General features: G+C 44.2%; 2 protein-coding genes across 2 annotated transcripts in view; one reads left to right on the top strand and one right to left on the bottom strand.

The window, feature by feature from the left end:
- The window catches only part of PCID2 (PCI domain containing 2), a 35,387-nt gene extending 18,061 nt beyond the window's left edge, over positions 1–17,326 (bottom strand). Inside the window, exons 1-7 of the mRNA XM_066579680.1 lie at positions 17,264–17,326; positions 16,366–16,455; positions 15,587–15,660; positions 14,614–14,679; positions 14,445–14,486; positions 12,937–12,991; positions 10,243–10,346 (exon numbers count right to left, since the gene is read on the bottom strand). Coding sequence (XP_066435777.1) covers positions 10,243–10,346; positions 12,937–12,991; positions 14,445–14,486; positions 14,614–14,679; positions 15,587–15,660; positions 16,366–16,455; positions 17,264–17,299 — 467 coding nt within the window. The 5' untranslated portion in view covers positions 17,300–17,326. The remainder of the gene's footprint in view (positions 1–10,242; positions 10,347–12,936; positions 12,992–14,444; positions 14,487–14,613; positions 14,680–15,586; positions 15,661–16,365; positions 16,456–17,263) is intronic.
- Positions 17,327–21,019: 3,693 nt separating this feature from the next.
- Positions 21,020–24,015, top strand: part of CUL4A (cullin 4A) — a 65,157-nt gene continuing 62,161 nt past the window's right edge. The window contains exon 1 of the mRNA XM_066579678.1: positions 21,020–21,096. The gene's annotated coding sequence lies outside the window, so the exon portion shown is untranslated. The remainder of the gene's footprint in view (positions 21,097–24,015) is intronic.

Genomic DNA, 24,015 nt, shown 5'->3' with positions numbered 1-24,015 from the left:
GAGGTCCCCTACCTGAAGGAGACAAGCAACGCCAGCAGCAATAACCAGTTAAGTGTGCCAGGGGGGAAGGGGGAGAAAAGGAGCAGCAGTTATTATACCTTATATAAACAAGCCCCTAGAGAGTGGGACCCCCCCCCCCCGATAATACCCAGAGAAAAGACCAAAGAAAAGACCAAAGAAACAACCCCAGAGCACCCCCAAACCAAGGGCGTAAGGCCTGCAAGAGATCACTATTGCTGATAACAGAGAACAAAGCAGACGTCACGTGCGTAAGCTCTGCACCGAGTATACGGGTGAATCCAGCACTATAAAATACAGGCAGCAACCGAATACGCCGCTAAATACCTCTGACAAAGCAGCATGGGGCCTACCAGGCAGAACACTACAGCTGATAAATTAAAGGCATTTGCCAGAAACGAAAATCGCAGAGATGCAAGCTCCGACTCCGCGCAGCCGGCCCCGGGGGGCTCAACCCCTCCGACAAAGAACGCTAATCCAAACCCAACAGAAGGGACAGTCCAAACCTTACAACAACTGTCCGACCAGCTGCTGACAGCAATCCAGACATCCACGACTACTCTCACCAGTAAAATTGATGAAGTTAAGATGGATGTCAGTCTCCTCAGGCAAGACCTTCAAAACTTAAGAGAAAGAGTCACAGCTACGGAAGATAGAATATCTACGCTGGACGACACTGTCCCCCCAATGTCAGCCGCAATAAGAGATCTTACGCAGAAGGCCGACTACTGGAGACAGAAAGCGGACGACCTCGAAAACCGTTCACGACGCAATAATTTGCGCATAGTCGGCCTGCCAGAAAGAACTGAAGGACAGAGACCGGAAGAATTCTTAGAGAAATGGCTCCGCGAACTTCTCCCTAACGCAGAACTATCGCAGGTCTTTGTCATCGAACGGGCGCACCGCGTGCCAATGAAGCCACCCATACCCGGTGCCCCGCCCAGACCGCTACTGGCAAAGCTACTCAACTCCCGTGACAGGGATAACATCCTGCAAGCTGCCAGAAAGGGAGGACCCCTACGCCATGATAATGCCACAATCTCCATCTTTCCGGACTTTTCGGCGGACCTCCAGAAGCAAAGGGCCTCGTTCTTCAATATTAAAAGGCAACTCAGAGATCTGCAGCTTCCGTATTCTATGATGTATCCAGCGCGGCTGCGAGTGATTGACGGAGACCGCACCCGATTCTTCTCTTCACCATCCGAGGCAGAAGAATGGTTGATCGCCAGACGACGGCCAGAGAGACTGTAATGTATATCAAACCCTAACCATTATTTTTACCCTCCTCTAGATGACGGGACTTTCATACCACATACAAAGGGCCCAACAGGGCCGCCTAATTGTGCTGCGGGCTGTTGGCCTGGGGGGGGGGGGGAAGGCACCCCCTCCCCCCCGGAGTGCCCCTGGCAATAGCTGCCCCGTGCTCGCCTCCCCCCCCCTCCCCTCCTTTCCCCCCCCCCCCCTTTTTTTTTTTTTTTCCTCTCTCTCTCCTTCTTCTCTTTCCCCCCCCCTCCCCCCCATTCTCCCCTCCCCCTCCCCCCTCCCCCCAGACTCTCTTGTTCCCTCCCGCCTCTCCGGAAGGGAGTCCACCTAACTAAAACATAATAAGGCATGGTCGGTTCACATCACTGTACCAATAACCAAACAGAACCACAAGTATAGCGACGATAGAGCTATGCTAAGTTGGTTACCCCGAGTTAAGGTTAGCCACGAATACTAAAGCAACGAAGATATAATCAGTATTCAAAACCTGTTCAGTTATAAGTTGTTGTAAGAGTTGTAAGTCGGTAGTACGCTACCATAATGTTTACAGAGTATATGCATCAGATGTTCAATGTTTTTCCTATAAATGTACTGAAGTGTGATTGCATGGCGGATGGGAGAGATGTGGCGGGGCGTGGTGGGGGGTCTCCCAGCGGTCAGAACGACATAAACAATCTCATCCGGACCCAATTAAACCATCTTCGCCAATGGCTGAGATAACTTTTGTGTCCTGGAACGTCAGAGGCATGGGATCCCCCAGGAAGCGAGTCATAATAAACTCCTTAATACGCTCCTGGCGACCGCATGTGTTGTGCCTACAGGAGACCCACCTCACGCCCGAAACCTCTAAATGCCTGCTAAAGCCATGGGTTCAGTGGTCAGCACACTCACATCATACATCGTATTCCAGGGGGGTGTCTCTATTGATAGAGAGATCCATCAGATGGGAGGTAGAACAGCTAAAAAGAGACTCAGAGGGTAGGTACATCTTTGTAAGAGCCAAAATAAACAATGAACCATATGTACTCCTATGTTACTATAACCCACCAACAACGTCAACAGCCCTGCTGGCAGAAGGCATACAATTTGCCTCATTCACACCGGATGTAACGACTATATGTATGGGGGATATGAATATGGTCATGGACCCACACCTGGACAGATTCGGGGGGAGTGCTCGGGGGGCGGGAGACGGGGGCCCGACCCGACTGGCCTCTGTGATCTCAGTGGCGGGATGGCTGGATTTGTGGCGAATATTTCACCCCCACCAACAGGAGTTTTCTTGCCATGCAGCCCATAATCATGCACTGAGCCGCATAGATTATATATTTGGATCCCCCCTGTTATTTACAAAAATAGAGTCCATAGAATTTCTCCCAAGAGGGGTCTCAGACCACTCACCGCTCTGCATGGTCCTAAAAAAACCAGGCCCCCCTGCAATTAGGAATCAGCGGATACACCCGTTCTGGCTCTCACTGCTTGGCCCAAATGACCGAATAATAGACCAAATTCAGATATACTACGAGGCGCACGAGGAGAGCCGGGATAGGACGCTGGTATGGGAAGCCTTTAAGCCATACCTTAGAGGATGCTTTAAGTCCTCAATCACTTTCATTAAAAGAACCGCAGCTAAAGAGGAGGAACAGTTAGCGCAACAATGCCAACAACTAGAAAAAGAATTTATAGCCCATCCCTCAAACGATAAAAGAGATAAATGGCTACAGGTAGGTAGAGAATATTTGATGCATCTAAAAGAGAAGGCTCAGAGGAGGCTGTTCTTCACCCGCCAGTCCTTTTTCGAGCTAGGTAACCAGTCTAGTAAACTGCTAGCATATATGGCTCGACAAGAGACTACTTCCCCGGCTATACTAAGGGTCAAATCAACTGAGGACACAGTACTCACAGACCCCCAAGATATACTAGGAAGGTTTCAACAATTCTACCAAGACCTATACCAGTCCCAGATTAACTATACCCCAGCAGAGCTAGAGAACTACCTAACCAGCATAGCATTTCCAATAATACAAGAAGCACATAGATCCCTACTAGATGGCCCTATTACAATGGAAGATATACAGGAGGCAATGGAGGGCATGGCAAAAAATAAGACTCCGGGCACAGATGGCATACCAGTGGAAGTTTATCTCCAGTACAGAGAGGAAGTAACACCACAACTACTCTCATTATATGAGGATATATTTGAGAAAGGACGCCTTCCAGAGTCGATGTTAGAGGCTAACATAGTCCTCATACTAAAACCTGAAAAGAACCCGGAGGAGTGTGGGTCGTACAGACCTATCTCCCTCTTAAATACAGATTATAAAATCCTCGCCAAGGTATTGGCTCTCAGGCTGAACCAAGCAATCAAGGATATTGTACACCCGGACCAATCCGGATTTATTCCGGGAATGTCTACGTCCGATAATATCAGAAGAACGCAGGTAATTACGCAGGTGGGACGGAGGTGGAGAAAAGGATGGGCCCTGGCCTCATTGGATGCCGCCAAGGCATTTGACTCAGTGGAGTGGCCATATTTGATGGAAGTTCTGCGGAAATTTGGGTTCGGGGAGCCGTTCATCAGGTGGGTCTCCATCTTATATACTGCACCGACGGCGAGAGTAGTGGCAAACGGCTTGGTCTCCACCTCCTTCCCACTTCACAGGGGAACCCGGCAGGGTTGCCCACTCTCCCCCCTTCTATTCGCGATCGCTATAGAACCCCTAGCACTAAAAATTCGGCAACACGCACTATACAGGGGGATTCAGATCGGCCCCAGAGAAGACAAGATAGGATTGTATGCGGACGATATAATACTCTATATGTCGGAACCCCAAAACACCCTGCCCCTGGCCGTCTCCCAGATAGACGAATTCGGGAATTTCTCGGGCCTACGTATCAACTGGCAGAAGTCTACCCTTATGCCGCTGAGAGAGGAGGACTGGGGGGTGGGAGAGGTATACCATAACCTGCAAATTGTCCCCCAATTCAAATACCTGGGAGTCTACATTACCAGGGACCACACTCAAAGTTTTAATCTAAACATTGCACCCCTAATAACAACCCTGCAACTAAAATTAAAAGCTTGGAGCTCCCTGCCACTATCTGTGGCAGGGAGAATAAATCTTATTAAAATGATAATTCTCCCCAAATACCTATACCGGCTAGAACATGCAGAAATAACTGTACCACAAAAATTCTTTAAAACCACCAACTCATTAATAACATCGTTCGTGTGGGGAAAGGCTAGAGCCAAGCTCCGTATGGAAACTCTACAGAGGCCTAAAGAGCTAGCGGGGATGGCGCTGCCGGACTTCAAAATATACTACCTGGCAGGACAGATCCGATATATACGTCACTGGTTGTCGGGCGCCCCTCTCCCGAACTCCGAGCACCACTTGATGTACTTCCTCTCGGAGGCATCCCTTTGGATCATTTTGGAAAAACCAGGGCTGTTGACGAAACCAATGCTACCCATTCACAGGCTCGCGGTAAGTGTGTGGAGGACATGTAGGAAACTGACGGGGCAGGAGGACACCCCCCTGGAAACCCCCTTATGGAACAATAGAGCGCTGCCGCATTTGTTGAACCTCCCAGACAGACAATTTTGGCTAAATCTGGGAATCACCACATTGGAACACCTATACATTGACGGAACACTAGTCTCCTTTGAGCAATTGCAGCAGATATACCAGGTACCTAGAACAGGATTTTTTAAATATCTGCAACTCAGACATGCATTGACTGCGCAATTCCCAGAACCCAGAAGACCCTTCTCCACATATCCATTAATAGGCATACTGCGCACACAGGGCCCTAGGGGCTTAATCTCAAAGCTATATACACACTTGTTATACTCTAAGATTCCTGGTACACAAATGGTGGTAATGGAGAAATGGAGGGAACTTATCCCAACACTGACTGATGAGGACTGGGAGACCGCAATGGCCACCTACACCAGGGTCTCGCCAGCCGCGAACAATAAACTGACCCAGTTATATATCTTACATCAATGTTATCTAACACCAACTAGACTCCATAAAATGAACAGATTAGTGTCCAGTCAGTGCCACCGATGCAGCGCTACAAGCGCAAACTTCAACCACCTAATATGGGGATGTCCAAGGGTATACACGTACTGGGAAGAGGTCACAGAGTTCCTGACCCAACTGATGGGAATACCAGTACCGCTGGATCCAGCAATGTGTCTGCTAGGGATCATAGATGAGGAGCAATGGCAACATTATGATAAAATATTCCTCACTAAAGCATTATTTTATGCCCGCAAAGTCATAGCGCTGAGATGGATGGACAGGCGCCCTCCGACAGCTACAAAATGGCAGAGTATTATCAATACCATCCTACCATACGAGAAAATAGTATACAAAAACAGGAAACACCCTGAAAAGTTCGACAAGGTGTGGGGGATTTGGTGCGGGACAACAAACACAAACTTCACGCAAGAAATGTTCCAAAATTTATTAAGACAGAATACACCCAGACTTGGCAGGTAAAATGAGCAATAAAGATATGAATATTGCAGATGTATATACTGAGAAAGGCTGAGTAATTGTAGAAGAAATGTAACACACTTCAGTACTGAACACTGTTACCAAAGAATTCTCTGTTGTATGTAAAGTTTAATCACTTGTTAGTGTATGTAAATGCACACTGTTTGAGAAACTGCTTATTCATGTAATGTAAAATACATGCTGTTCAATAAAACGAGTTAAAAAAAAAAATTAACATACTACTGGCAAGGCAATAAGACTGGGTCTACATTAGCGAAACAAGCAAAAATCCGTACAGCTAAAGCACGCATACCCTTCCTTTATGACACTCAGGGCGTTAAGATATATGACCCTCAAGGCATTGTTGATGTACTGGCAGGCTACTACAAGACTCTATATAACTTAAAGGAAGATTGTTCAATCACCCAACCCATAAATACTGAAATATCCTCGTTTCTGGAAAACGTACAATTGCCCACACTATCTCCCGGGGAGTTGAATGCCGTTTCTCAGCCATTTAACTCAGCTGAGGTCCTCAAAGCAATAAAAGCACTGAAATCTAACAAATCCCCTGGACCTGACGGTCTCACTAGTGAGTATTATAAGACCTATAGGTACATTTTGGCCCCTTATCTCACCAGAGTATTTAATGATATAGCTATGAAAGGGCAACCCCCTCCAGAAATGTTGAGAGCTCTCATTATTACTCTACCCAAACCTGGCAAAACTCCTGATACCCCTACAAATTTTAGGCCAATCTCCCTCCTAAACACGGATATAAAGCTATATGCAAAAATACTGGTAAACAGATTAATGATGATCATGCCAAATCTAATCGACAAGGACCAAGTCGGTTTCATTAAAGGTCGTCAAACTAGTGATGGCACACGCCGTTTCATTAATATCATTTCTGTAGCTTGTGCCCGTGGAACCCCTTCTCTGCTCCTTACTCTGGATGCAGAGAAGGCGTTTGATCGCGTACACTGGGGGTATCTTAAAAAAGTGCTTCTGAAATTTGGCTTTGGCAGTCATCTGACTTCCTCTATAATGGCCTTGTACTCTTCCCCTTCTGCTCAAGTATATACCTCTGGTTCTATTTCTAAACCATTTGATATTTCAAACGGAACTAGACAGGGTTGCCCACTATCGCCAGCAATATTCGCTCTGGTGATGGAGCCCCTCGCCCATATGATTCGCTCATCTCCAGACATTTCCGGCATCGTAATAGGTAGCACTGAACACCGCATAGGCCTATTTGCAGATGATGTTATTCTTAGTCTAACATCCCCAGAATCCTCCCTCAGTACTTTATCAGAAATTATAGAAAAATTTAGTCGAGTCAGTTACTACAAAATCAATGCTTCCAAATCTCTAATTCTCAATATGGGAATTTCTAAAAACACCCAAGCAAAACTACAATCACTATACCCCTATCAGTGGGTAGATGGACAAATCCCCTATTTAGGTATTACCCTAACATTCCCTACTAGCCAATTAGGGCATATTAATTTAAACATTTTACTGTCTAGTTTAGAAAAAGACATCCAAAACTATATTAAATTACGAATCTCCTGGATAGGCCGCATTGCCCTTGTTAAAATGTTGTTACTTCCAAAAATTTTATATTTATTCCATAACCTCCCTGTGGTTATACCCAATAGCACTTTAAATAGAATACAAAGTTTGTTGATGCACTATATTTGGGGCAATAAGAGAGCGCGTGTACCGGCCAAAATATTATACCTCCACCCATCCCAAGGAGGGCTAGGGTGCCCTTGTATAAAGGATTATTACTATGCATCATTACTTGATCAACTTAAAAGCTGGTGGATAAACGATAGTTCTAAACACTGGATTCAAATTGAGTCTGATATTACTGGATACTCTAAACTATCAAATCTCCTATGGGTCTCCAGACTAACTAAGAGTTTCCCTACATCCTTTTCCCCTACTATCACTGCTACCCTTTGCATGTGGAAAAGAATGACTATAGTAACTAATTTCCTTCCCTGCCGAATCTTTAAAATGCCTTTGGAAGTGATCCAATCACTAATACCAGATATAAACCTTGACATGTGGCTGGATCTGGGCATTGGAAATATAGAGGATTTATTTGAAGGACCTGTTATGAAATCTTTTGCTCAGCTACATGCAACATACCTATTACCACATAAAGAGTTCTATAAATACCTTCAAATACGACACTATCTCTCATCACTAAAACCCCCGCCTACAGCCTTACTTACAAAGTTTGAGTCATTCCTATACAAGAGTGGGGAGCAAGCTGGAGGCATATCTAAAGCCTATGCGTCCCTATCATCTGGCTTACACCTAAAGAATTTTCTTTTTCAAATCAACTGGGAAAGAGATTTTCAGAAATCCTTCAACTCTGATCAATGGTCACTAGCATTCCAACTCAGTTTGAAGACCTCTCACTGTGCAAATCACCTAGAAACCAATAGGAAGCTTTTATACAGATGGTACCTGACTCCTTATCGTCTAGCAAAGATTTCACTACAGCATTCACACCTATGTTGGAGATGCCACAAACAAACAGGCACGCTGATGCATGTCTGGTGGTTGTGTGATTTGCTCAAGCCTCTATGGGAGCGAATACATCTGTCACTTTGCTCCATTCTACAGATTGACTTTCATTGGAGTGCAAGTGTGGCTCTTCTATCACTAGGCATAGAACAGTGCAATCCCCCTGACCTTGTGATCTTATCCCATGTACTGACGGCAACTAGATCAGCTATTGCTAGAAGATGGAAAAGCTCTGATATTCCCTCCTTATCCGAAATTTTCTTAATGGTCCAACACAACTGCGTAATGGAACATTTAATTGCCACTAAACTAGACCAGGTGGGGAAATTCAAAAACAACTGGGCAAAGTGGCTTCAATTCTCAGGTTATTCCTGTTAAGTCTTTTTCCCCGCACTATGATCATTGGGTTTAGGAAGGAAGAAGATGTGTGGTGTGTTGTGGCATTTGGCATGTATCTTACATAATCGACCACACTCAGCAGTATGGCCTGTCTTGGTGGTGCTTAACCCAGACCAACAGTTCCTAACTTTAAAATGTTGTTCCTAATAGTAATTGTTGTTACTGTTTTCCACAGGAGTTGTACTCTTGCATGGTGATTTCTCATCAGCTTTATGTCCACAACTGATGGGAAATAGCCATTATGGCTACCCTATAAGTGGTTATGCATATATAAGATCTGAAAGAACATAGTTATAATGGAAATATTCATCCAATGTCTATCAATACTGTGGACAGATATGCACATCTGTATGTATCGGAATCTCTATGCTTGTCTATAATGTACTTTATTTCCACTGTGAAAATTAATAAAATATTTGTTTAAAAAAAAAAAAAAAAAAATACTGATGGACTATTTTTCAGATTTATCACCAATATCAAAATCAGTGTTGGGAAGAAGGGGGGGGGGGGGTTCATCCGCTCGCACCGCTCCAGATCTGCTGACTGAAGGAGCTTAGCACAGTGTACTCTTCATTGTTTACTACAGCTACGAACTTTAGGAAGTGGCTGTGCTTGGTACTGCAGCTGACTCCCATTTTGTCATCATATTGTGAATGTGGGCGTCATAATGCCGGAACCTCTTCAATCCTCAGAATAAAGGGGTTTAGCGGTGAGCTACATCCACTTTAAAGGTTTTCCCTTTAACACATTGTAGTTCCTGACCGCTGGCTGGATAGGGAACTCCAGCAAACTATTTATTTGATCCCTTCAAAGTGTAACTGCCAATTCAGAATAAGTGGTCACGTGTGTAAGTGAGAAATAACAGTGTATTACACAGGTCATATATTATATGACCTGTGTACTGTATTTTTCATCAGTCCCACTACAGTCTCCATCAGTTTTCCTCGAGCTCAGTTTTAGAGTAGGTACGGACTGGCCGCTAGATGTCTCCCATACACAGTACACATAGCAAGGACAAGATCCTGCTCCTCCATCTGCTTCTCTCACACCCTGAGGCAGCATAGAGGACATTAGACAGCTGTACTGAACAGTGTTGCGGTAAATTAAGCACTGGGGTGGGACACCAGAGCAACTATGAGAACTTCCTCTCTGCAATTGCTTCTTCCTCCTTCCTGTTTTCTCTCCATAGACTACTAAGGGCAGCAGCTGTTACCTGATCTCTTAATGGTGGACTTTATTGATGAATTGAGAGCAAGTGACCAGTGCAAAAGGAAGGGCTTATGAGAGGAATCTAATAAGGGAAGAAAGAAGCATATATTGTAGGGATTCTTATCACTGCTTGTACTATTGACGTACTGGAGAGTACCTCTTTAAATAATGTACAAAATTAAATCCTGAAACCATCTGTAATATCTTAAGATACAATGCATGGATCTCCTGCAAGTACGAATCAAGCTGAAGAACGGCTGCACATTTTAGAAAGTCATTTCCCATGGAAGGACATACTCACGTATCACTAGCACACACTCTGAAACAGCTCATTAACAGTTCTGCAGCTTTTTCCAGCATATCACCAATTTTTCCTTTGCCTTTTTTCACTAGCTGTTGATTGGCCTAAAGAGAAAAGATGAAGTACAATGTTTAAAAAGGGGATTTTGAAGTCAGCAAATAAAGCTTTATTCTGTGCTGAAAAGCTATATCCGTGTATTCATTCTTCATGGTTTTATGATCTGGGTCATTGAATTGGATCCTGCAGTATACTTCCAGAGGGGAAGAATCTGCTCTGCTCTTGTGATACTTGTTACAGTACAACTAGCCTTTTATAACACCTTGTGCCCCAGTGCGATTATGAAATGCCCAAGACTGATTTCATTCCCAGAACTACTCATTCAGTGAAAGCAAAAAGATTTTTTATTTTATATGCATACTATAGCAATATCAAACAAGCCCATCCCTGTCAGCCCCATACCAAGCAGACAGAAAGAAAAAAAGAAAAAAAGCTGTAGACTACCACCAATTCTTCCATATTTTTGAATCACATTTTGATTCTTACTTGAAGTTTGCACAAAGTATTCTTTCTTAAAATGTAATCTCTGTGACCATATTCATTCATTAGGCAATTTTAGTGAATGTAAATTCTGCATTTGACTCATTCCCAGGATATCTAATGTAGGAGAGTAGGGACACTTAGCATCACATTTGGAAATCTCATTCCCTCCAGTAGTTACATCATGCTACATGATCCCAAATCCTGCCTCAGATTTGTTACATCTTGGGTACATGGAGTTGTCTTGGTGCTTATTTAGACGTGCTGGGAACATGTGAAATTGTGTAACTCTATAAATGATCCAATATTTCTTCAACCTGCAGATAAAAATAATCCCAATTTACTAGATGTTGTAGTACCTGCTCACTATTTATCCTACTACTGAAAGAACTTTCATCAGGAAATCCCCCCAGAGTAATTGAGTAGCGTTTTTCCAAATTGTGGAATTGTTTTAGAGAATATCTGAGGTTTTTGTTTTTAACGAAAATATATTATAGAAGTTTTTTAAAAAAATGAAATTATATTAGTAGAGAGGAGCGAGCACCCAAATGCTTTGGTCCGCGTTATTCGAGTCGAGCTTTTCCTAAAATTCGAGAGCTCTACTCAAGTAACGAACCCTATTGACTACAATGGGAGACTCAAGTATTTTTGTATGTGGAACACCGGGTCCCGAGCTTTTTTTTTCTTGGTTCGTGTCTCTCTCTCTCCCTCCCCCTCCAGACCCAAAATTTTCAAATGACCCGCGCTGCGTCGTGGCAGGGGGGGGGGGGGGGGGGGGGGAGGGGGCAAAACAGGCACAATACAGCGGGGAGAAGCCAAAAACTGGGGCGGGGTCGAACGTGATTTGATGCTCGTTCGAGTAACGAGCACCATCGAGTACGCTAATACTCGAACGAGTATCAAGCTCGGCAGAGTAGGTTCGCTCAACTCTATATATTACACATACACACACACTTTTTTAATTTAATTTTTTAGGTATTATTGTACTGGGACCATATGAAATTCTGAATTTCTAGTCCTGCCTTTTACTGTATTATTTTGTGAACCAAGTAAAACTGGTTTTATTTTGACAAAGCGGATGCGACTGAATTTACTATGCTGCTGCTTCAATTTGTAAACTAACACTCTCACCGCATGATTAGTATCTTAAAACTAAAATACTGTTCTGAAATCAGGCAATACAGCAGCCCTTTTGGTTAACGCAAATGTTTTTTAAGATTAAAGTCATAGATACTGTAGTTGATTTACCACATTCAAAGTTTATGGGTCATTTGCCATCAGCATCCAATTAGATTCCTTAGTCCCTGACAATCAGCTTCAGAGCAGATCTACAAAACTGCAGTTCTTCGTGCTCATAGCGCAGTTCACCAATAGGTTTTTCAAATTAGGCTCTCCACACCAGACTCTTAAGGACTGGGCTTTACCAAAGACCATTTTTCCTCTTTTTATTACATGTACAGAATCCAAAATTTCGCTATTAATGTTTTGCTCAGATTTGATGAAAATGTTTCCAAATTGAACTAATTAAAAGTAAAGATGGCAGTTGACTTAATCGTGAATCTAACAGATGCAGGCGGCTTCATGTAGGATTCACACAGCCCTGATAGCATTAAATAAAATTGCTAAATACAGGGCCAGATTAATGGTGCAAAAGGAGCCCTTGCTCTAAGCCCCATGGTCTCCCGATGTTCAAAGAGGCGCCGGATCCCCTTCAGTGGGCTGAGGGGGCCCCAAACACTGGTTCCCACTGGTGCAGCAGATCTGGCCGGATGCCGTCAGACTGATTTTGCAGTCTGTGAACTGGTGACACGGTCATTGATGCGAATGAGGAGCCTGTCTGGCCTGATCCAACAGAAGAGCTAATGTAGCACAATATCTGTCTTGGAGGAAAGAGATAGACCTAGCCAATGTTAGATGGTTCTAATGTCATGACTGCCCGATGTAAAGGACTACGACTTTTAGGACAATATGTCAGCTTCATCCACAAATGTTCTGTCAAGTTATCTTGACAGCAAAATATGAATTCTACAGGTCAACAAGACAAGTAGGGTCACTAGATGCTCCTGCGTGTAAGACCACTTGATATATTAGCATTAGTGTTTAAGAGAAGAGAATTTGCGTCAAGCAAAATACATCAATTTTTGTGTTTTAACTTACGCTGTTGGCAAAATTTCTCAAATCCAGAGTAATGGCATACATAATAGGCAATGCCCTGTAACAAGAAAACACACAAAAATAAAAGGTATTACATTACACTGCAGGAGAAATCAAAAGATCATAAGTGCAAGTTCCCCATGGGGACTAAAAAAAAAAAAAAATACAAAAAGGAGTTTAAAAAAAATGTAAAGAGGTATTAAACGCCGCTTTCTCCTTCCCATATTTATAATTTTTAAAAAATATATATTTGTGCTCGCTACATCTGTAGAAGTCTGGCATTATTTATCTTGCATGGTAAATGTCGCAAGAAATAAAAAATACCCATCTTCAAAATAATAAATAAAAAGTGATCAAAAATTCCTATTTACTCCAAAATAGAAACTGCATGATGTCCTGCAAAAAACAAGCCCTTACACAACTAGGTCAACGGAAAAAGAAGAAAATTATGACTGTCAGTAGAAGACAGCAGAAAATAAAATCTCTTTAAAACAAAAAAAAATTTTTTTTTCCAAAGTGGTACAGCAAAAAATAAAAAATAAAACAATCTACATTTTGTACCGTCATAATCGTACTGACCCATAGAATAAAGTTATCATGTCATTTTTGTTGCAGTGTGAAAACTCTAGAAACAAGATTCCCCCAAAGATGTCGGAATTGTGTTTTTTATTTTCCATTTTACACCACTTAGAATCTTTTTAAGCTTTCCAGTACATTTTATGGTACATTAAATAATACCACTGAAAAACACAACTCGTCCCTCAAAAAACAAGCCCTCAGATAGCTATGCTGATGTATAAATAAGAGTTATGATTTTTGAAAGCAGAGAGGAAAAACAAAAAAGTAAAAAGAAAAAGTCTTTAAAGGGTTGACTTATATGGGAATTATGGAAACAGTGCAGCTGTGTCTTTAAGAGGTTAAAGACATTGTTCCCGTTCGCAGACTCACTGACAATTCAATTCTGCTATCAAAATCCCAACAATCAGCGGTATAGTTGGATGAAGTTGCAGGAACTCAATTAAATGAATAGGCAGCCATATAGGAAGGTGCTGTTCACAATAGTTCTCCATTCTGGCTAATAGAGAAGGGTCCAGAGAAGGGAACACTTCTCCAAACTTCTGATGTTCATATGGCTACATACAGCATAAATTGCATGGGTTGTCCATTCAGGAAAGTACCTTCTTTCAAAAATCTAGGAGTGTTTAACTTGCAAAAAAGAAGGCTGAGAGGAGTGAGGGTGATTAATGAGTGGAACAGGTTGCCACAGCAGGTGGTGAGTTCTCCTTCAATGGAAGTCTTCAAACAAAGGCTGGACAAATATCGGTCTAGGATGATTAAGTGATCCTGCATTGAGCAGGGGGTTGGACCAGACGACCCTGGAGGTCCTTTCTAACTCTACAATTCTATGATTCTAAATACTTTTACCCTGCAATGTCATTGAACTGATAATCATGTGATAATACATGATGGAGCCGAGTCCTCCTGAACAGAATCCATCACATCATACTCACCAATTTTCTTCTTTATGGGCTTGGAAAATTTTCAAAAATGATGTGAACTATGTTTAGGCAAACATTTAGAATAGTGGATGAAAATACAGAAATACAACTTTCTAAGATGTGTCTAGTAAAACATTCAATACTATAGTCTTGACAGATTTGTACCACTTATAAAGGATATTGAACAACAACAGTCTGGAATTTGTATGCCTCCACAAAGTCATGGTTGGAAACAGCATAGGTGCACCTAAAAATCAAAAAGTTCAGAAGATATTAATAGAATTATAAATACAAGAGGCTAAAAACATGACTGTCGTTTCCTAAATATGGCCTAACTTATACCACATAAAACATATCAATTCCGCATTTGCTCAGCACTTTTTGAAGATTCAGAATATACTATGTGGAAAACTTCACAACTGAGTGATAATACCTGGTGTATTTGGCATACAGCAGCCAATGCCAATAGGCAGACATGCAGTCTAAACCAATGATGTGATGAGAAGTATCTCTGAACCAATGATGAGACAGGGGTGGGCCTCAGACTACTGTAGACACTGGAGCTGAACTGTAGTCACAGATCACAGCGCTGAACCAATGGAGATGAGCTAAATGAGCAAGCAAAAAGGACAGGCCACACATTCCCAGCTCTGTGCAGAGATTTGAGTTCTAACCAACTTTAATTCAAAGTTAACAAAAAAGTGTCTATTTCTAAAATGCTCCCTTTTCAGGTAAATGGTGGGGATCTAGCTCTATAGCCTCCATTACTTCAATGTATCAATTAAGGCCCCATTCACACTAACATTTGGTCGTTCGAACCCACTGGTAACAGTGGAGCTAGACAACTCTGTAATGTGGATGGTGGTAGCTCAACATTTCCCTTACAAATAATGTTGGGCAAAAGAAGGATAGGGGGATACAGAATTTCAACATTCGACCCTCTTGTTCCCAGGGAGATGAGCTGCCGCCAGAGGTTTCTGGCTGTAGATCATCTCCCTAACCGCTGCTTCAGCTGAGGCAAACGCTCATGTGTATGCCAGTGGAAACAGCAGTTAGACCAACAATTACTTGCCTGAAAGTTGTTGAAGCGTATGGGCTTCTATAAGACATATCCTAGAAGTTTTAAGCACTTGAACTGATGCTATATTGAGTACCTTAAGTGAGCTGCAAACATTTCGTCATAGGGAGGTTCTAACATCTGTTGACATTTGTCTTCTGGGGTGGACAACTGCGTGATAAAAAAGCAAATTGGCAATGTGAGAAGTGTAATGCAATATATTCATAATTAGTATCGCGTATCGTAACTTAAGGGGTATTCCGGTGGTGAAGCGAATTTTTAAAAATTCTGATACGAAAGGTTTTTGCTCCAGGTTTATGCACACCGGTTTATGGGTATAAATTGCGCAGCCATAACCTTCTTATCCTGTCCGCCATTTCAGATGTTTCCCCACATTGCTATTTTCCGAAACGGTTGCTGCACCCCTGTTGACATGCACCTTTAAACTACATTTCCCACAATTCCCTGCTCTGTACTTCCTTACTGGGCATGTCCCCACTAAATGCCGGCTTATGACTGGTCAGCAATCCGGGGCTGAGAGCCGAATAGAAAAAAAGCCGTCCCTGGTCCTTCTTTTTGAGGGAGCCAAACCGGTAGCGCTAGAATGCCCACAGGTTGTATCTAGGCGCAACCTGTGAGTAAACACTTCGGAAGTGCCAGGAGAAGGGAATGGTTTATAGAGCTACAGATGCAAAATCCAAAGCAGAACCATATTGCAAACTTTAATGACATTTGATTAGCATTCGTGAGACAGAAACCGGAATACACCTTTAAGTAAGAGAACAGCAATAAAAAATAACTATTAGAAGTAACAAAAAAAATAAATAAATAAAATGATAAGCTAAAGCTACTGTCACAACAGTGAAACAGTCCTACCTGTAGTCTTGGGTTTGCAATGTGTGCATGTCGAAATGAAATGAGTTCTGCACAAGTAGGGCCATTCTTCTCTTCAATGACCTCGGTCACCTAGGTTATTGCAGAATACATAGAAAGGAGTTCTGTTTTAGTCGCAATGTTAGATCAAATAGCAAAACTTGTGTGTTCTATGTCTGTTGGAACCTGCAAGTTACCACAAGATAACAGCTGCAAGAAAGCCAGCAGGTTTGAATATCTTGCGAAGGTCATGTCATACTGTGACCATATTCACTTAAGGCAGCCTTCACACGGGCGACAAAATTGTGCGATTTTCTTGCGGTGTGACAGCGCTACAAATAGCATGTATGTGAAGCCCTTGCATTCCAATACTACGTGGCACACATGGTTTTCACTGGTACTGGCAGCAATAGCTCTGCCGGTATGTTATCTATGCCTGGTGCTTTATTTTTGGCTAGTTGTTTCATTGCCAGAACCACTTGTGACTCCATAATGAGGGACTCCAAGTCCACGGGCTCCCCCTCATGCAATGGGCCAGGTATGTGGTTGCAAATTTTAAAAAGCAAGTTGTTGCCAATACATCTTGCCTTCTTCATATAAGCATTATGGTAGTTCTTTCATTTACAGTTTTTATGTGGTTTCACAAAACTTCTACTTATTGGTTTTAGCAATGACATATCAGCCTTGTTCAGCGCTCCTCACAAGGGAGAAACTACTGGCATAGGGGCTAATAGACCTTCCATGAGCCTGTGCACCTCTGAGGAGAGCCAAGCAAAGGCAATCAGTCCATTTTTTAATAAGGAAAAAATACTACAGGTTTAAAAAAAAACAAAAAAAAAAAACCCTAAATTTCTACACAAGCATATAAGTACAATTAGGTAACAGGATTAGAATGGAGTACCTGTTGTAAATATTGGTTGATGGTAATATGCGCCATTTTTCTCCAAATTAAGAAACACGGGTCCTATCAAGTAATAAATGGTATAAACTTAGCAGATGAAGATAATTTAGGAAACCATACAGAACTGTCTCAACCATATAAAATAGTCACAACTACGTGTGTAGTGTAAGATACATATGTTATACAGTAGCAAAAAATGTAAGCCACCTCCATAGCCTGAATCGAGGAGGAGACGGCTTACTAGGCACTGATGAATTACATAGTTACATATGTTACATAGCTACATGAGTTACATATCAATTTTAAGATCCTTACTAGAAGGTCGCTTTAAAACGAGTTGTCCAGGACTTTTACGATTGATGATCTATCCTCAGGATAGGTCATCCATAGTTGATCAGCGGGCATCCACCATTCAGGATTCCTGTCAATTAATTGGTCACCGGGTGCTGTTAACATTGCAGCAGCCCAGTTTAATGCTACAGGCACAGCTCCCACTGAAATCAATAGAAGCTACGCCTGCACTACCAAACTGGACCACTGCAATATAGACAGAGCTGTTCGCTTCCAGCAAAGTCCGCACTGATAGCGAGCCGGGTGGTCAGTTGATTGGCGAGGATCTCAAATGGCAGATGTTTGCCGATTAACTATTGATGGCCTATACTGAAGATAGGTCATGAATAGTAAACATCCTGAACAAACCCTTTAAACCTTTCCAATCCAATTTTGGATTTAGAGTTTCCTAAGGCCCCCTGTCCACGGGCGAGGCAGAATATCGCAATGCTATGGAAAGCGGGCACTGCGCTACCCACGGCTGGATTTTCGCCACGAGTAACGCAACGCACAATTGCCCGTGGACAGGAGACCTAAGAGTCTTTCTCTTTCTGCCATTACACATCTGCTGGCTAAAGCCAGTACTGCAGCATCTGAAGCACCCTAGAGGCTCCGACAGCAGAGCAGCCAGCAATATACAGTAAGAATACTCTGTAGGACGTCTTCTGACATCGGAGCTGTAAAGGCTTTAAACAGGATGCTGGAAGACGTCTGCTCTAGTGGATTGGAAAGGGTTAAAATGGGTTGTCCAAGGGATAGGATTTTTTTAAAACTCATCCAAATCTATTAAAACAATAACATTAGTGGTACTGGTACTTACCCGTCCTCAGCCCAAGCAATCCATCACTGTAGCCCCACAGTCCTTCCGGTCTCTGTTTAGGAATGGCTACCGCCTAACCACTGCAACCAATCAGAGGCCGTAGTCATGATACCAGAAGAACAGTACCTGACCGCTGCAGGCTCTGGTTGGTCACAGTGACCTGGTGGTAACCATCCCTAAACAGACAGGTGGGACTGTGGGGCTACTGTGCTGGATAGCCAGGGGTGAGGATGGGTAAAGCTGATTTCGGGGGTTTGTCAAAAGAAAAGTCAAAGATGCTATAGGATGGTTACAGGATGAAAATGGTGATTTGGTTAAGAATGATGTTGAGAAGGCCAAACTTTTAAATTCCTATTTTGCAGCTGTTTTCTCTCAGAAAGTTAATGTAACAACTGATCTTCCCTGTGCTATTGGGGGATTAAAGAATGCAGGCTATCTGTAAGCAGAGAGATGGTGAGGGAACACTTAGCTAACTTAAATGAATTCAAGTCTCAAGGTTCAGATGAATTACATGCTAGGAAGGAAGCAGATAAGGTAATTGCTGAACCACTCGCCATAAAATTTGTGCAGAACAGCAGAAGTCCCTGAAGATTGGAGAAGAGCAAATATTGTCCCTATCTTTAAAAATAGAAAAGAAGGTGGATCCAGGAAACTACAGGCCTGTGAGCCTGACTCCTATACCGGGAAAGATGTTTGAACAAATTATTAAACAGCATGTATGCAAGTACTTGGATGAAAGTAACCAGAGTCAGCATGAGTTTGTAACAAACAAGTCAGAATGACAGAATTCTATGACAGAATCACCGACTGGGTTGATCAGGGAAATGCAGTGGATATAGTATATCTTGACCTTAGTAAAGGATTTGACAAAGTATCTCATACCATACTTATTGAAAAAATGACCAAATATGGGATTGACAAGGCAACTGTTAGGTGGATTCCCAACTGGCTGAGTGATGGTACTCAAAGAGTGGTCATAAATGGCTGCACACCAAGTGGAGGAATGTATCATGTGGGGTACCACAAGGTTCTGTCCTAGACCCAGTGCTGTTCAACATTTTTATAAATGATCTGGAGGAGGGAATTGAGGGGAAACTGATTAAATTTGATGACGACACAAAGCTAGGAGGGATAGCTAACACTAGGGAAGAAAGAGTATTCCAAATGATCTAGAAAAGCTTGCACAGGTGGCGGTGACTAACAGAACGGTATTTAACAAGGAGAAATGCAAAGTCCTACATCTGGGCAAGAAAAATTAAGAAAGCACATGCAGAATGGGAGGAATTGGGATAAGCAGCAGCGCATGTGAAAAAGACTTGGGTATACTAATAGATCACAGACTGAACATGAGTCAACAATGTGATGCAGCAGCCAAAAAGGCAAACACAATTCTGGGGTGTATTAAGAGAAGCATAGAGTCTAGATCATGTGAGGTCATTATCCCCCTCTACTCTTCCTTAATCAGACCTCATCTGGAATACTGTGTCCACTTCTGGACACCCCACTTTAAAAAGCCATGGACAAACTGGAGCAAGTTCAGGGAAGAGCTACCAGGATGGTGAGCGGTCTATAAATCATGTCCTATGGGGAACGGTTAAAGGATCTGTGAATGTTTAGCTTGCAAAAAAAGAAGGCTGAGAGGAGACTTAACCCTTTCCAATCCACTGTCTGACCTATGAAGACATTATGATTTAAGGCTGTACAGCTCCAATGTTGGAAGACGTCCGTTGGGGTTTTCTTACTGTATATTGCCAGACTTTCTGCTGTCGGAGCCTATCCAACGTATCACCTCATGCAGTACTGGGTTTAGCCAGCATATAGCGCTGTTGTATAACAGCAGAAAAAGAGTAAGCCCCCTAGGAAAACCAGGATACAAATTGGATTGGAAGGGGTTAATAGCTGTCTACAAATATCTGAAGGGCCGTCACAGTGCAGAGGGATCAGCCCTATTCTCATTTGCAGAAGGAAAGACTAGAAGCAATGGGTTGAAACTGAAAGGGAGGAGACACAGATTAGATATTAGACAGTGAGGGTGATCATTGAGTGGAACAGGTTACCACGGGAGGTGGTGGGTTCTCCTTCAATGGAAGTGTTCAAACAAAGGCTGGACAGACATCTGTCCTGGGTGATTTAGTGATCCTGCACTGAGCAGGGGGTTGGACCCGATGACCCTGGAGGTCCCTTCTAACTCTACCATTCTATGTACCGCTACTTTTATAGTTTTAACAGATTTGGATCCATTTTGATAGGTTACACCCCACCGGACGCCCCTCTAACTTCTCAGATGCTGACACACCGTCAGGTCATCATGTAAACAGAGGCTACAGCATGCAGGTGAGGAGCACTGCTACACTAATGGTCTGTATCAGTATGCGCCCGTTCCAGCAGTATAACTGGGTGCCGCTACTCCGGGCATCAACAAGCCATTCTGCCTAGACTAAGACGTGCAGGTGAAAGCCCCGCCGAGCTCCTGGCAGGATGCCCGTCCACATTACCCAACCAGCCAGACTTACCCCAGGTGACCGCGCATGCCCCGACTACTCACCGCCGACGATTACTGATGACGCAGCGACCTCCCAAACTAGGACTCATGTCCCCGCAGTGCGCCTGCGCGGCGAGCTCCCGCGTCATTAGTAATGTCTGGCGGTGAGAGGCTTCATGGCGCATGCGCGATGCCTGCTTGGTGAGTCCCCGAGATGTAGCGGCGCTTGTCCCGGTGTTACCGGAAGAGAGGGGCTGCACGTTGTCCTTGTGAGCCGGGGAGACCGGGCTATCTCACCAGTGGGGGCTTGTCATTAGTACGCGAGGCTCGTGGACGTGCGGCCTGCCGTGTCATAAGCTTGCTCCCGGGCACTATGGCCGCTACTAGCAGGGAGCCGTGCGCTGTATAATGGAGGAAGCATGCGGCCGGCACATAAATAAACTGCTGTATGATGGTGGCAGCAGGTACAACGTGCCCACTGCTGCCTCTACACCCAGCGCTGTCACCCATAGCAACCAGGAGGCGGGGCTTATTCCCAGAGGCCACCATTGGTTGCTATGGCAATGTTGTAGGTTTCCCTTCTGCTAGTTTTCAGAAATCTGCTTGGATTTTTTCCCCCAGGACGCCACACTGTGGGCACACAGAGCGGCGGGGTCTGCCCTATGGGAAGCGATCACCCCCTCAGAGATGTAGGGACTTGTGCTGCGCAGGAGCGCGCCATCAGCGCTGCGCAGGCAGCCGCACCTCATTTATAACATTCACGCCTGCACTCGGTGGTTCTGCTTTTCTGCTGTCTTTGGGGAGTACGAAAGGGGAACCCCCGCTGACGAAGGGTTCTGACTGGAACCGAGCAGACCCCGCTGACATTAATGGGGTCTGCCCACTTTCCACTTGGCTTTTGGACGGAAGAAAAAATGTTGCATGCAGCGCTTTCTCTTCCGGTATCTTCAGTCGCATCGGTGACAGAACCTCCGACCGCAAGGATCCAACGCAGACGTGAAGCCATCCTAAAGTGACCCTCCAGGTCTAGACAAGGATGGCCGCACCACTCCTGGCCACCTGATGTGCCCTAGTACACATCTGTAGTCTAAGGCTGGGTTCCCACAGGATGAAATCCGGCTTGAAATCTCGCAGTTTGGTCGCAGCGAGCAACCGCAAGATTTCCACAGGGAAAGGGCTACTTCAGGACTTGTGCCTCCCGGCCGCGGGCTCTGGGGCAGCTTGGCTGCATGCTTTTGATTTGCGGCTGGCGCTCCCATAGAAAAGAGCGCAGCTGAAAAAAATTGACATGCTGTGGCCGGGGAATCTGCGCTGCAGTGCCAGCTTTGCCGCGACAGATGGGCCGTCCCGTGTGGACGACATTTTTGACAAATCTCGTTCACATGGCTGGCTGAACCCGGGATTAGCGGCCGCAGGCGGATTTGCCACAGAAAAATTCCAGACAGACTTTCCGTGACAAATCCGCTCTGTGTGAACCCAGCCTAAGACTGTCTGGCATTGCCCATGTGGGCAGCACTGGTCAATCACATGTGTGTAGTATCTTAGAACGATGATGCATACACAGCGTGCAGCAGGTAGTCAGAAGTGATGTCGCCATCTTTGTCCAGGACTGGAGAGTCGCTTTAATGCATAATTTGGTGGCATTGAAAAGGATTGTGCTGGCAGCTGGCGCCCACGTGCTGTGTGTCTCGGTACCCGTCCACGTACTGTCCACAGACCCCACTGAAGACGGTAACAATACTCTTAAGCAGGCTCATGGGTGTATGCATTGATGTGTGTGCTCAGCTCTAGGAGGTAGCCTCACCACATTGTAGGACCCGTCCAGTAGAGGGTGCTGTACAGCCAGGTGCTGGGTATTAAAGAGGCTACCGGAAAACCCCTGTAGTAAAATAATAAATGAACTATACTTACCTCTGCACTAGGTCCCAGCGGTGGTTGTGACTAATGTCAGAGGAAATCAGGTGACACGTTCCTGAACTCCTGGCATCATTGTGCTCAGCGTGTGAGTGCCGCTGCCAGGAGAGTGAGTGGTGGCACTGCGGCCGATCATCGGCTGCCGCGTCACCTGATTTCCTGTGTCAGCATCCGTCCCAACAGACCCCAGGACCAGCTGCATCACAGCGGAGAGGTAAGTAGAGCTCAGTTTATTATTTTAATACAGGGGTCACTCTTGAAGAGGGGTTGTCCGGTAACCAGAGGCCGCAGTACTTGACTTTCTCCTTCTAGGAAGATTATATACACAAGCTTTCAAGGTTACTTAAAGGGCTTGTCTGAGATACCAGTTTTATCTAAAAAGGGCTTCCCACTGATCTCAGTAGCTGCCCCCATTTTCACTTCCTGCCACAACTGTACCAGTAGTCACAGCATGCCCCACCTTCACTTAGCCATTAGTCACAGTGCATGCAGCACTTTTTCCTCTGTTACAATGCTGGACAGCTCAGCGGAAACTGAATAAACCCCATTATAGTCAGTGGGGTCGGTTCAGTGCTCTTCAGCTTTGTCATAAGATGGATCGGTTCGGGCAGTGGATTCTCTCATTCTGCTCCCCAAACACAGCAGGAAAACTGATCCCTCGCTGCAAATGTGAAAGCAGCCTAAAGGTGCATTTACACACACAGATAATCGCTCAAAATTTGACAGAAACTGACCGTTTTGAGCGATCATTTTGCATAATCAGCCCTTTAGTACTTTATTGCATGTATTTAGAGAACAGTGGGTGGTCTGTTCTCTAAATACATTGCTATCGTTCTCCAGCAGGACAGCAGCTATTAAAGAATGTTATCAGCGCTGCACGTAAAGAACTCAGCGTGTGGTCCTCCTTATCTTATCGTCCTGAGAGATAAGGATGTCATGCGGACCTGAAGCCAGCGATGGACAAAAAGTGCACGGCAGGTGCATGATGGGCACACATTTATACACAACGATTATGGCTCAAAAGATGGCTTTTGAGCGATAATCGTTGTGTGTAAAAGGGCCTTAAGGAAACACATTGCATGCACCCGGTGCCCTTAACCCCTTAAGGACACGGCCTATTTTGGGCTTCAGGTGCAACAATTTTTGGCGGATTTTCATCTCAATTTTTCAAAAGTCATAACTTTTATTTTTCTGTCCGCACGGCCG

This window comes from Eleutherodactylus coqui, chromosome 1 (assembly GCF_035609145.1).
Source record: "Eleutherodactylus coqui strain aEleCoq1 chromosome 1, aEleCoq1.hap1, whole genome shotgun sequence".
Lineage (NCBI taxonomy): Eukaryota > Metazoa > Chordata > Amphibia > Anura > Eleutherodactylidae > Eleutherodactylus > Eleutherodactylus coqui.
This window is presented reverse-complemented; position numbering and strand designations above follow the sequence as displayed.